This window comes from Pocillopora verrucosa, chromosome 1 (genome assembly GCF_036669915.1).
Source record: "Pocillopora verrucosa isolate sample1 chromosome 1, ASM3666991v2, whole genome shotgun sequence".
Classification (NCBI taxonomy): Eukaryota; Metazoa; Cnidaria; class Anthozoa; order Scleractinia; family Pocilloporidae; genus Pocillopora; species Pocillopora verrucosa.
Genome location: NC_089312.1, coordinates 21,367,591 through 21,381,102, shown reverse-complemented (window position 1 = coordinate 21,381,102; position 13,512 = coordinate 21,367,591). Strand labels below are relative to the sequence as shown.

The following is a 13,512-nucleotide window of genomic DNA, read 5'->3' as shown; positions in this document are numbered from 1 at the left end:
GTGTTTGACAGTATTGAAAAAGGTTTGAGTTAATTGTGAATCTAAATATTCTTACATCAATTTTATTTCGATTTCTTCAAATAGAGAATCGGTTGTATGTTTTATTTTTCCATTTCATATGTTAGCCCATTCCCAGCGTGACCTTAGACAGGTATTTTCTCACTTTCCCAGTTTACCTCATCTTTTAAGGAACGCCTGGAATATTCCACGCTCGTCGGCCATCTTAAACACGTCCGTAATTTGCCCAACGATATTCTTCTTAGTTGTTTTGCAGTTCCATCGTTGATTTTATCGGAATCTCACGTCACGAAAGATTTTTAAATATGGGCCGCTTGCGGAGAAAACGAATGCACAAGAACGACAAACATCTAAAGAAAAAGTATCGAACCAGAAGGCGAACAAAGGACTTGGACCAAATTCACGAGGACATGCAACCAAAGAACGCTGCTAAATTAAAATCACAAGAGTGTGACATGGATTTACCAGGTGCTGGACAATATTACTGTATACAATGCGCGTAAGTATCTTTATAATGGATGTTGCCTTAATTATAATTGCAATATAGGGAGACCTATTATTTTTGTGGCTACTGCCTCCTTATAGGAGGTGAAGCCATAGATGTTATGAGTGATGTTAAGTAACATTATATTAAAGTTCAGATTTAGTGCGCGCTGTTTGAAAGAGCGTGCTATATGAGAGTATCGAGCATAGAGCTGATCGAGCTCAAGCTGTCACGCCATCTGCCAAATTGTACTTGTACTATGTCCGACTTTCTCCAGGACTTTTCCCTAGTTTTGTTTCTTTAATTTAAAGTGAAATGTTGAAACAGGCAAGTCGGCAAATAGCAACAGAAGAACCAAACAAAGGTTTATAAACATGCCAAACACCATAATTGACATTGTTATAACATGAGCAGAGACGAAAACCCTCAAAGAGTAAATGAAATGGACAGTCCAAGTTTTGAAGGTTTTCACACTCAGTTAGATTGCAAGCTTACTTAGGGTAATAAAAATCAAACACAGCTGACATTTGTGTGGTGTATATAGTTTCATGTTCAAAACCGAAACAAAAAAGGAATGATGAAAAATACAACCAAACTGGCGTAACTGTTAAAACTCATACTAATCATGACAATGTCATGCTGAGGTCCAATGTGGCTAGCTCATCATGGCGATCTCTGGTTATAGCATTGAGAGAACAACTAAGAGCTTGCTCTGATATCCTTTCCGAGGCATTGAGTGGAAGGCTGCATCAGACACTGCAGCCAAGTTTGACAGTGCTGTCATCCCGAGCAGTCTTCATATTCTTGTAAATTTGGCTGTTGTTCATTCAAAAAGCAGATGCTTAAATACTTTGTTTTCTAATTTTCATGTGAAAAAAACTTGCATGTTTTTATGAGCCACAATTTGGCCAGATGTCACTGAACATTTCACTTCCAGATTCTGTAGCAGAGACTAAAAGGCTTCAGGCAAAAGAGTTAAATTCTACCTGCTGAACTATTACGTTAGTAAACTATTGATTTAATTGAACATTTCACTTTCAGATTCTGTATTAGAGACTAAAAGGCTTCAGGTGAAAGAGTTAAATTCAACCTGCTGAACTATTAAGTTTGTAAACTATTGCAGAATGTGAACTTTGATGGTTTGACATTTTTGACAGCTTTAGATTTAGTACAGCCAATTAGATTATTTGAACCATTCCAGTAAGGATACTGATTGGCTTATTGGAGTACACTTGGCATATTGTAGATTGACTTATTGTAGAACACTGTTCACCACTCCAGAAGGGGGGAGAAGTACTCGACTACTACTCATGTTTTTCCCTACACTTCTTTCACACTTTAGCCGCAGAACAGAGCACAGATAAGGCTTCTCTATTTGTTTAATAGAAGCTGAGCTTCACCTGACTTTGACACAATGAGACTTATTATTCATTTCATAGTACCTTTGTAGTTCTCATTGGTAACCATCTTAATTTTTCTTTGAAGAGAGATCATGTCATTGTTTGAATAAAATTTTCTCAGTTCTTGCCGTAACATTACAAAAGATGATAAACATCTCAAAAAAATTTCACAATGGCCTTTGTTGAAATCAAGACTTTTCCTTTCGGAAATATCTAAATATGTTTAATCTGCACATCATAGAAACTTTCGAGAAAAATTTTATTTATTTAAAGAGAGAAGATTTTGCCATTTCAATCAGAAAATACTGCCGAAAAGAGCATTATTAGAAATACTTGAATTTAAAAGGGAAATCCTAATTGATTAAATGTTTGAATTACATAATGGTGGAATGTTCTACAGTGTGGAATGCCTTGTTGTATGAAACAAAAGTCTCACAAAAATGGTGTTGCTAGGAGAGGTTGGTTTGGAGGGGGAAGTGTTTTAACAGAAGTTCTTATCTCTGAAACTGTGGTTGGTAATGTTTCAGTGGATACTATTTCATTTTTTGCTCATAGCAGTTTTCTAATTTTTTATTCAAAGAAGTAATTCAAACATTTTGGAAATTGAGAGAGATGTGGGAAAACTTTGCCTAGTGGAATGTTTGTCCATTTTTTTTTTTTTTTTGAAATTGCCTTTATTGTGCTGGTAGCCCAGATAGTAAAAGGAACAAACAAAAAACAGCATTTTGCTTCGCTACTAAATTCTATAAAGATGTACTCTCTCATCAGAGAAATTTGGGGTGCCCAGTTCCTGGACACTTTTATGAAAAGGAAAGATGTTCAAGTTGCCATAAGACCAAAGTTATTTTCCCGTGGTGCCTAATTAACAAATAGAGAAGCCTTGACTGTGCTCTGTTCTGTTATAAAGCACGCAGGAAGCGGCTAGAGCACGAAAGAAGTGTAGGGAGAAACACGAGACGTAATCGAGTGTTTCTTCCCACTTTTTGAGTGCTCTAGCCGCTTCCTAAGTGCTTTATAACAGAACAGAGTACAGTCAAGGCTTCTCTATTTGTTTTATAATAAAGAATCCGTTAAATTCCCCAAGCATTACTTTCAATTTTCAAAACAAACTTTATTTCCAAAGTGAACAACAATGTCATCAGCATGCTCTATACTCTCATAAAGCACACTACAATAAGCCAATCAGAATCCCTGTTAGAATGGTTCAAATAATCTGATTGGCTTTACAAGACTAAAGCTGTCAAAAGTGTCAAACCATCAAAGTTCAAAAACCATCAAAGTTCACATTCTACAATAGTTTACAAACTAAAATAGTTCGGCAAGTCGAATTTAACACTTTTGCCTGAAGTTTTTAAGTCTCTAATACAGAATCTTGAAGTTAAATGTTCAGTGAACTTCAGCCGAATTATGGCTCATAAAAACACGCGAGTTTTTTCACATGACAAGGTAGAAAACAAACTGTTTAAGGCGAGTGTTTTTTGAATGAACGACAGTCAAATTCACAGGAACATGAAGATCGCATGTGATGACAGTGCCGCCAAACTCAGCTTCAGTGACTAATGTGAATTGCCACTCAACGTATTGGAAAGGATATCAGAGCAAGCTCTTATTTTTTCACTCGAAAGACGGCCGATGTAGTTTCTGAGGCTTGCTTTACTGTGATGACCGGAGATCGCCATGATGAGCTAGCCGTGATGAACTTAGCATGATCATATTCGCTCAGACACCGTCATGATTAGTATGAATTTTAACAATTATGCCAGTTTGGTTATATTTTTCATCATTTCTGTTTTGTTCTGTTTTGTTTTTGAACACTGAACTTTATATACTATACAAGTGTTAGCTGTGTTTGATTTTTATTACCGTACGTAAGCTTGCAATCTAACTGAGCGTGAAAATCTTTAAAACTCGGAATGTTTATTTTGTTTTTCCTTTGAGGATGGTGCCTGGTATGTTTACAAACCTTTGTTTGATTCTTCTGTTGCTACTTGCCGGCTCGCTTCAGTTCCGAAATTTCACTTTCAATTATCCGAAAAAAGCTAAAAAGAAGTCCTGGAAAAGCTCGAACATAGTACAATTGGTAGATGGCATGACAGCTGTAGCTCAGTTCTATGCTCTATACTCTCATAGAGCACGCTCTTTCAACCAATGACAGCGCACATTATATCCGAACTTTATTATAATTTATCTTAGAGTACTGCTGATTTAAAAGTTTTTTTTTGTTTGAAGAACCTATTTCTTTTTTAAGAAGATTTTCTGTTTTAAGTCTGAGTCTTTTAAAATCCTTAAAGCTTCAGCTCCCTCAGTTGTTTGATAGTAAATCCTGCAACTCCCTTTGCAACTTAGGCTGCACTAATTCTGATTTTTCCTTAATTCTTGTTATCAGCTGATACCTAATTAAAGTTTAATTGGGTAAAATTTATAATATTTTATATTTTACTATACTTATATTGCTTTATTATTTGAGTCGGTAAATTAGTAATTACTGGTAGTTACAATGTAGGTAGTTAGTTTTTTACCTTAAAGTTTTGATTATTTATAGCAATATGGTTAGGTATCCCAATAGTTAGCTGAAAGATATTAGCATTAACAGTCTAACCTCAGTCTATAAATCTGAGACTTATTAAAATGTATGCTTGTATGTGAGAAATAGAGGGCAAACATTTGAAGAAGTCATAATCAGTGAGCACCAAAGAGTTAAACAAAATCTACTTTAAACTGAAAAAGAAAATTTAAAATGTGCATAGAAGAATCCCTCTTCTAAAGACAACTTGATTGTGCAATGACACTCTGCTACAGCCCATTTTATCAACAAAAACCTGAGTTTTGTTATATCAGAAATTACTGAAGAACTTCTCACTAATGCATTTACTTAGCTTTGTCAGACTTCTCTGATTATTTTGAAATTGCAAGGAACTAACAGTTCTTCTTTTTTTTTTGGTCTTTAGAAGATACTTTGTTGAAGAAAAAGCCCTGAAAGATCACATGAGATCTAGAGTTCATAGGAAAAAGTAGGTTACCTATCTTCAACCTTACATATATTTTCCACATGATTGGTGGCTGTGTGGAAGTAGAAGTCAATAGTAGGACTGATTTCTCATTTTTAAGGGTCTTAAGTTTTAAAGGGATGACAACTATTAATTGAATCAGTCAAGTGCATGTCTATCAAATTTTTTTTGGTCTTATGAAATTAATATTCTTACAATACAGATATGGTTTATGCGCAGTCAGACATGCATTTTGCAATGAGGGTTTTAATGCTAGCATTGGAAAAAGTTTTGTGATATTTGAAAAAGGTCAGCCAGCATACAAAAGGAAATAATTTATGTTATTTATCTATTATTTTACTCCTTAGAGGGCTTCTTCTCAGGTTCATTTGGGAGTGTCCAAGCAGGTCCCTTTTGTTTTTTTTTTCTTTTTTTTTTTGCAGAGCCTGTTGACATTTTCATGTACTGTGCTGGCTCACTTTTTATGAGGTGTAGCTACATTGTAACACAAATACTTATTTACTTACTGTATTTTTTTTTTACTTACATATTTTTAGAGTGAAAATGTTAAGAGAAGTGCCTTACACAACAGAAGAAGCAGAGAGAGCTGCAGGAATGGGATCATACACACTCACATCAACCAAACCTCTGTTACCAGTCAATGAAGATGAGGAAATGACAAACACAGAAAGAGTGGAAAGTGCTGGCACCTAATCACTCAGTGATGATGAAGTGATGCTAAAAATAAATTTCTGATATTTCTACATGTGTGCAATCTGTGTTACTATTTTCTTCTGTTGCTGCAAATGAAAGAAAATGTGAAAATCACATTTGACTGTGGTTTACTTTTGTCATGCCTATACATCAATATAAGAGAAAATGGTGAAAATCTTTAGGTGTAAACTTTAGGGAAAAGAACTCTACTGTAGATGAAGAAAGGTGTTTGCAGCAATGTTCCCCTCTTTACCCCCTCCCTTCCCCCCCCCCCCCGATATGTATGATAATTTGTGCATTACACCTTTTCACAATTTTGCATTCATCATTTTTTTGTCTTGATAGGGCCATCACAGGCAACCAAAAAATAACAATCAATCAATCTTTGTTGCTTCCCCCTTTTATTTCTCAATTTCAGTGATGGATGAAAAAATATAAACAATTGTGGGTTCAACGTTTGAGCGAAATTTTTCAGTCTATCACGAATTCGATTGAAGTCAAGCAAATCATCACCAAAACATTATTAATGTAAAGCGACAGTGTGGAGCTTGTGGAAATGTCGGTGATACAAAAAATCACGAACAGTTTACGGGATAAAATTGCAGCAAAGAGGGGCAGAGAAACCAAAAAAAATTGCGATGAATTATTAGGAAATTTATCGTACGAAAAATATTTTTATACCGAGGTGAAGGCAGAAAAAAGTTCCTGCCCTCATTGACCACCGGTAACTTGAGATGTGCTTTGAGGAGACAAAAAAGAAAATTGTACATGTACTTATTAACACGGCCATATTAAGAAACTTACAAAGGTTTCTTACGTCATTGACACCCTTGTTACTCAGAGTATCAGTTGTCATTGAACGGCGAAGAAAAGATGTTGTGATACAATCACAACCCTATAAATCCAGCCAGCTGTGAAAATTAACTGCAAGGTAAGTCCCATTCAATTTGGATATGAATCGCATCTCCTTGACAACAGTCCTTCTAGCTTCTATTATTATAATAGTTTCTATTACGGAAGGAACTAAATGTGCTACTGGTTCCAAAATGTAAACATCAGAAATGTCAGAAATTGATATTGCTCTTCTTACGAAAACGATAGAACATTAAAAACACTTCCTTGAATATATATATACTGTCTTATACCCAAAATTATGAAAAGATTTGGCTGTTAAGTTCGCTATGAAGAGAGTTCCGTGCATGCGATCGTACGTTTGCGTAATGTTACGCAACTAAGAAGTCGGTAATTTTCGTGTCCAGAGGCTTTATGTCTGTAGCATGGTTTTATTGATTACTGTATTTAAGTTGAGCCTCATGTTCGACAATTTTTTGAAAATAAATATCGTGAGTGTAATCTAGTGACTTGTTTAATCAACCGTGAAATATACAGTGAAATCTGGCGATTACTTCTCTCCATGCGCTAGAGTTTAGTGTAATTGACATCGTGTAATTGACATCGCGTAATAGACATCGTGTAATGGACATCGCGTAATGGACATTGCGTAATGAACATCGCGTATTGATCTCGAGCTTTAGAAATATCAGTTTTAAATCGCCATGAAAAACTTATTAATAAAGTCTTTTCAGTCTTATTTACTTCTGTTAAGTCATAGCTGTGTATCTGAAAAGAGAGAAGATTGCTTTGTACGACACTACCAACAATGTTTTTATAGTAATGGTGTAAACGATAAACGAATACTAAAGACCGGAAATTCCGTCATCTCTTTCGTGTGATAAGATCAATGACAAAAGGAAGGGAGATAAATTTAGTAATAGTATACTTTATTCACAAAGGGAAACGCGAAGCAACTGGTGGATGATTCATGCTAGCCAGTGAGTATCATTAAGCGCTGACACAAGTCGACTTAAAAGGCACACGCGTGACCCAACAGTGGAGGATCGAAAACGAGAATCAGCAAAATTTCCAATAGCAATTTTAGTCGAGTGTTTAAGTGCCAGTTTCGCATTCGTATGAAAAAAAAAATAAAGAGACGTTACGACCCAGCGCAAAAAAAATAGTCAGTCCAAAAACCACTCAAAATAAATTGTATGATCCACTAAAAACTCCATTAATCAGTAGCAATTACTAATACAACCACCTCCCACCCCTCCCTGCGTACTAATAGCTTGCCTCCCACCCCTTCCTGAGTAGTGACAGACTGCATCCCACCCCTCTCTAAGTCCTAATGGTCTACCTCCCTTCCCCAATAAAATGTTCCAAAAAATGGTCCAAAAAATAGTCCAAAAATAGTTTTAAAAATAGTCCAAGGGTCCAATGGTCCATTCCTTTTTTATCATATGCCGTGCTTAAGCACTAAATATTATCATGACATATTTAAGTGATTAAACACATACATTGCCTCTTTGTTATGTTCAATGAATAAGGACGAACTAGCGTTGATAATCGGCTCAATATTGAACCCTTTCTGATGCGACGATGAGTAGGTACGAATGGGTCGCTTAAAGAGCGATACTCAACTAAATATATATACGTCCATATTTCTGCCGGAGTTCCCGTAATCTTGCTTTTCCTGACAAGATCCCTCTTGGAGTTCGAGAAAATAAGTGGTAGCTCAAAAACCTTTTGATTTTTCTCGTCAAATTATCACTTGGCCTCGGGATTTCCTTTTGTTTTTCATCGCTTATTTCATCTTTCCAAAGAGCAACAGCGACGACCTCTCTCCTTTGAGGAGGTACATTTTCAGACATCGTAATTTTTATTTAAAACGTTAACAATTATGAGAACAGGCTGTACATACAAAAATACAACTGAAAAGTTATATCCGTGCTATTTCAGGCTAATTTTGTAATACGTCGAGACCATCACAGGATAATGATTTCACAATTATATTACAGACCTAACGCAAGGAGAGAAGTGAATCGGTATATTTTATAACATATTTCGTGGTAATGTTAACAAAAACTTACTCTCCCGCGCATCAATATCATCTAAATCCATTTATGATAAAACTGCGGCGAAAAAGCGTTGATCTCTCTCCAAGATCGTTTTTTGGACGTCGAAACAACCTTTCTCCATAAATTTCTTTTCAACAACTTGCAATGTTTGCCCTGAGGAAATCCTAGAAATCTTTGCGCAAACATATGAATCCGATTCCGCGCCATGTCACCATTTCCGATGTGGATGAAGACTTTCGACTGCCCGCTGGTGATCGTATTCGGGCAATTTATCAAAAAGTGCTGCAAATCTCGGTTCTACTGCAAAAGGTGTTTTCTTGAGTGCGATCGCATGTTCTAGGTTGCACTTCTTTTCTAGCTCTCATGTTCGCATGACTTGGTTTGATTTCAGATGCTCGGGTTATTGTTTTTAGTGGGGCGTAACGTACTGTTTGAATGCTCTGTCTGAGTCTGATTCTGTTCATTGTTTTGTTCAAGATTGGTTGTTGACATCCTATTTACTGTCGTGTATAACAAGTGAAATTTTCGGGCTTGTTAATTGTTGTTCACAGGAAGCTTAAGCCTGGGTGAAAACTGCTTGAAAACCTTACAGATGGCAAGAAAATCCATGGACACTTTCCATAGAACGGGGCATCACTATTATTCATTCAAACTCCCTCTAAAGCCACGAACTTCTCAACTTCGAAAAAATAAATTATTGAGAACTAACATAATTATTAGACCGTTCGTTTCCGCGGTAATATAATCCACAAGCTGTTATGAAGTGTTTGGCTATAGTAAATTATGATTTGGTGATTTGTTTATATCCAGCATAAACCAAGCTCTGTTTAACTAACCAGCATTTAGTTAAGATTTGAATTCTAAGTCCAGAGTTGTTTGGGTTTTAGCCATCACGATGAGATTCCTGATTTTGATTGTCTTGATAGTTTGTCTTTTGACTCCGCCTTAGACCCACAGTAAACTTCTTTGTTTTGGCTTTCGAAGTCGAAGACTGATTGTTTGATCGGAGGCATAAGGTACTTTGTTGTTCCTTTTCGAGATTCTGATGAAAGTGTTCGGGCTATTGCTTTGACAACAAATGTTTAATCTTCCATAGTCAGTTCAATTGTGATTCACAGCCGTAGTCAGTCGATCACATTTAGAGAATCAGAGTTTAACAGTCGATCAAAATTAGAGAAACAGAGTCGATCAGTCGATCAGTTGATCAGAATAGGAGGCAGACTTAGTCCGAGAGCAGGCAGAACCCATTTTTAGCAGAAATGAAGCTGAGGGCGTTAAGTAAAGAAGACTAAAAGTTACTCGCGGGCGGAGAAACGTTCGTGTCGCGGTGATTTTAGTGAAGGTCTACTTGCAAGCTATGGTGCCTTCCACTAAGCGTGATACGCTCTGCAGCTAGTTTCCCCTAAACCGCACTGTTACAAAGCTATCACAGGGTTACAGAACCACGCATGCTCAGACTTCTAATAAGCTAAATAATTAATTAAATATATCTTCCTTCTTTCAGCATCAATGGAGAATTTCGCTGTTGCGCCCTTGAATTCCTCTTATCAGTCCTCAGACGAGGAAAAAGCGAACCCCGTAGAAGGCTATGATGACTTGACCTTTGCAGTATTTGTTGCAACTTGTATGACAGAAGAGACGCCGCTAATCGCCGTATCGCCTAAAGAACGCGGCGCTTCTGTGTGGAAGGCAACCCTAAACATTATCAACTTTATCGAAGGAGTTGGCTTTTTAGCACTTCCATTCGCTATCGCCAAAGGTGGCATTGCAGGGATCGCTGCGTTTATTATCATGCCCTTTATCTATTGGTTCACTGCGAAAATACTGATCGAATGTCTTTACAAGAAAGACAATCTCCATAGACGCATGCGCGTGCGCTCTTCTTGGAATGAAATCGGAAAAGAAATGTGGCCGAGATTTGGTGGGACTATGATAGTTGCTATTCAATGTTTTGATTTAACCGTCATCGCAACATCCTACCTAATCGTTTGCGGCTCTCTGATGGCATCGGCTTTCCCTTCATTGCCCTTGACCGTTGTCAACTGGACGTGCATTGCAGCCGTTGTGGTTCTTCCGTCGACATTTCTTAAGTCTCTCTCGCAGATTGCTTGGCTCAGCGTCATTGGAATCGCAGCTTTACTTGGAACTGCAGCGGTCATTTTTTGGTATGGGGTTACGCATCGTTCCCAGTGGAACCCCAAAGAGCTCTTGTTCTGGGACACGCAAGGGTTCCTCATCTCACTGGGGATAATTATGTTCAGCTACGGTTCAGCCCCCATTGTACCTTCCGTGGAGAAAGGTATGGCCGATAAATCGAAGTTTGGACGAGCTTTGGGACTTGCCTACGTAGCTGCAGTGTTCTTTAAATTGAGCTTCTCCATTTTTGGTTTTCTGTCGTTCTCTTTTGCCACAGATGAAATTATAACGAACAATTTACCTCACAATCTACCCCACGTGATAGTCAGTGTGGTGTTTGTGTTAAGTTGTTTATTTTCTTACGCCTTGCCTCTCCAGTCTGTTTTTCAATACATTGAGGACTCTGACACTTATGGTCGACTGCAAAGGAAGGTACAGATACCCCGAATAGTTTATACGGTGGGAATTCGAGTTCTACTTGTTTCCATAACCCTCACAGCGGCTGCCTTTATTCCCCATTTTGGTTTGTTATCATCGTTTTTCGGCAATTTATCTCTTCCTTTATTCAATTGCATTCTTCCTTGCGTGGCTCATCTGATTCTTAGGAGAGAGGATTTAAAACGGCGGGAAGTCGTTCTGGATTATGTCTTGATCGTTTTTGGTGCATTGGTGACGATATTTGGAACTTTTGTCTCCAGTAAAGCTTTGATTGAAACACTACATAAATAAGCAAGTGATAACTCTCCTTACTGTGTAACATGCTTTTTTTTTATTTGGATGGAGATGAAAACTTTACAGGACATATGACTCTTAGCTAGTATTTAGAGTAAGTTTTTTATCACTGATCGACAAAAACGATTTTTAATACGAGTGAGATTAAAGTTACAAAAGATTTCCTGAAGTTTGAGCGAAAAGTCTTTTCATGATCAGTTACAATACAATACAAATTTTATTGTCAACTCCCCATGGGGGCTTTTCAGAGAAAAATATTAATAATGCAGATAACCAAAAAATGCTCAAGAATCGTAAAAAAAAAAATATTAAAAACTATTTGCATATAAAATTTATGACATTATAAATTGATTTAAGATAATTTAAAAATACTCAAAAATTATCAATAAACTATCAAGAAAAATTTATGACATTAAAAATTGATTTAAAAGGAAGGCTCTGGGGATTCACTCAATTTAAAATGGGGTTTTAAGGCATTCCACAGTGTCACAGTTCTGTAATAAAAAGATCTCTGTCCCGACTTGGATTTAAAAAGCGGTATATTAAGCTGGGAAGATGATCTGGTCGTTCGACCGCTGATATTCCCTCTGGAGAAAAAATTTGAACTGAGGTAGTTTGGTACTTGACCTGTCATAGATTTAAAGGCCAAGATGGCGCTTTTTAGATACAGGTGGGACTTAACTGGTATCCATCTCAGGTTTTTCAGGGCTGGAAATACGTGATCAAACTTCCTTGTCCCGGAAACTATGCGAGCAGCGAAATTTTGTACTCCTTGTAGTTTGCGTGTATTGCTGGCAGAAGTATTCGACCAAACGGACGAGCAGTAATACAACTTACTAAATACGAACTGAGAATTAATTATTGTAACAAGTATATTGTAATGGCATATAGTTTGTATTTAAAGTAACTTTTTATCACTGATCTAAGAAAACGATTTTCAGTATGAGTGTCGATAAAGTCGCAAAAGATTGCCTCAAGTTTAGCGGGGGGTCTTTAACGATCAGTTTTAATTCAATAATTTTGTGCAAACAACCCAGCCTCAGCAAAAAAATTTAAATAAGATGCATGTAGCTTTAAATGCGCGAACTCTCCTTCACTCTGTGCCGCTCCTTTTAAAGCGACTCATTGGAAGGTTATTAAGTGTTAGCAACTGAGTTGAAAACGTAAATTGGCCACCGTAGAGAGTTTCAAGGCTGGCGTTTCGAGCGTTAGCCCTTCGTCAGAGCGATTAGAGGAATTGTGGGTTGTGTGTGGGTTGATATGCAGAAAATGGAGCTACTTTGTACCACTGGTGGGAATATGGTGACGAGAAACAGGAATAAAATCGTTGAATGAGAAGCGCTCGTTGATATCGTGGGGATTAAGAGTGCCGGTTTGGAAGATGAATTTTCGTTCTAGTCTTTTGCGGCTTTCCGAACTGCATAGATGTAAAGAAAGGCTGCAAACTGCCATTTGCTGTATAGAATGTTTAGGGGAGATAAAAAAAAAACAGCAAATGGCAGCTTTTCATTCAACTGATTTATTTTTGTTTTCTCATATTCCCAGCAATAGTGTTGCTCCATTTTCTGCATATAAAACCCACACTCAACCCAAAATTCCTCTAATCGCACTGAAGAAGGCCAACGCCCAAAACGTCAGCCTTTAAACTCTTTACGGTGGCCTATTTACGTTTTCAACTCAGTTAATAACACTAAATTACCTGTTATACTCTCCCACCGCGGCACCACAGTTTCTTTAGAAACTTACCCCCTTTATTCATTGGCAGGTTGCCTTCAGTTCAACTGAACAACTTGTTTTTTTTGCCCTCTGTCACTTTCTTTGGTGTTGGCATATTCATAATCGGTTCAACGTTATTAGAAATCCATAACCGAGAAATAATGTTAAGATTGCATCTGGGAACTTGGATTTCGACGCCAGCGATGCTGTTTAGACTGTTTACCGGAATGTCATATCGCTTTGTATATCAGTAAAGTGACGTGTTTGAGAAAATGATGTGCTTTTGCAGCAACATGGTCACACAAGGTCAACAAAGATCAGAAAACTCAAAATTTTTTCTTTGTCTCACGCTCGTGACAAGACGAAACACATCTTTCTCTATTTCTTTACGGGGCCCAAAACTTCCCATC

General features: G+C 37.2%; 2 protein-coding genes across 2 annotated transcripts; both read left to right on the top strand.

Annotated features, from left to right (window-relative positions):
* The first annotated feature begins 53 nt into the window (after nt 1-53).
* LOC131769046 (zinc finger protein 593) lies at nt 54-5,664 on the top strand. Its single transcript, XM_059084781.2, has 3 exons — nt 54-517; nt 4,851-4,913; nt 5,447-5,664. Exons 1-3 carry the CDS (start codon nt 324-326, stop codon nt 5,601-5,603), a joined length of 414 nt encoding a protein of 137 aa, XP_058940764.2. The 5' UTR covers nt 54-323; the 3' UTR covers nt 5,604-5,664.
* Nucleotides 5,665-6,458: 794 nt separating this feature from the next.
* On the top strand, nt 6,459-11,641 carry LOC131769060 (vesicular inhibitory amino acid transporter-like). The gene is made up of 2 exons (XM_059084796.2): nt 6,459-6,534; nt 10,023-11,641. Exon 2 carries the CDS (start codon nt 10,028-10,030, stop codon nt 11,381-11,383), a length of 1,356 nt encoding a protein of 451 aa, XP_058940779.1. The 5' UTR covers nt 6,459-6,534; nt 10,023-10,027; the 3' UTR covers nt 11,384-11,641.
* Nucleotides 11,642-13,512: the final 1,871 nt, after the last annotated feature.

Bases quoted from the DNA above. Each gene is read 5' to 3' on its own strand.
- LOC131769046 (XM_059084781.2), top strand. From the start codon at position 324: ATGGGCCGCTTGCGGAGAAAACGAATGCACAAGAACGACAAACATCTA. The intron at 518-4,850 runs GTAAGTATCTTT...TTTGGTCTTTAG, and splicing joins TATTACTGTATACAATGCGC to AAGATACTTTGTTGAAGAAA. The intron at 4,914-5,446 runs GTAGGTTACCTA...ACATATTTTTAG, and splicing joins TCTAGAGTTCATAGGAAAAA to AGTGAAAATGTTAAGAGAAG.
- LOC131769060 (XM_059084796.2), top strand. From the start codon at position 10,028: ATGGAGAATTTCGCTGTTGCGCCCTTGAATTCCTCTTATCAGTCCTCA.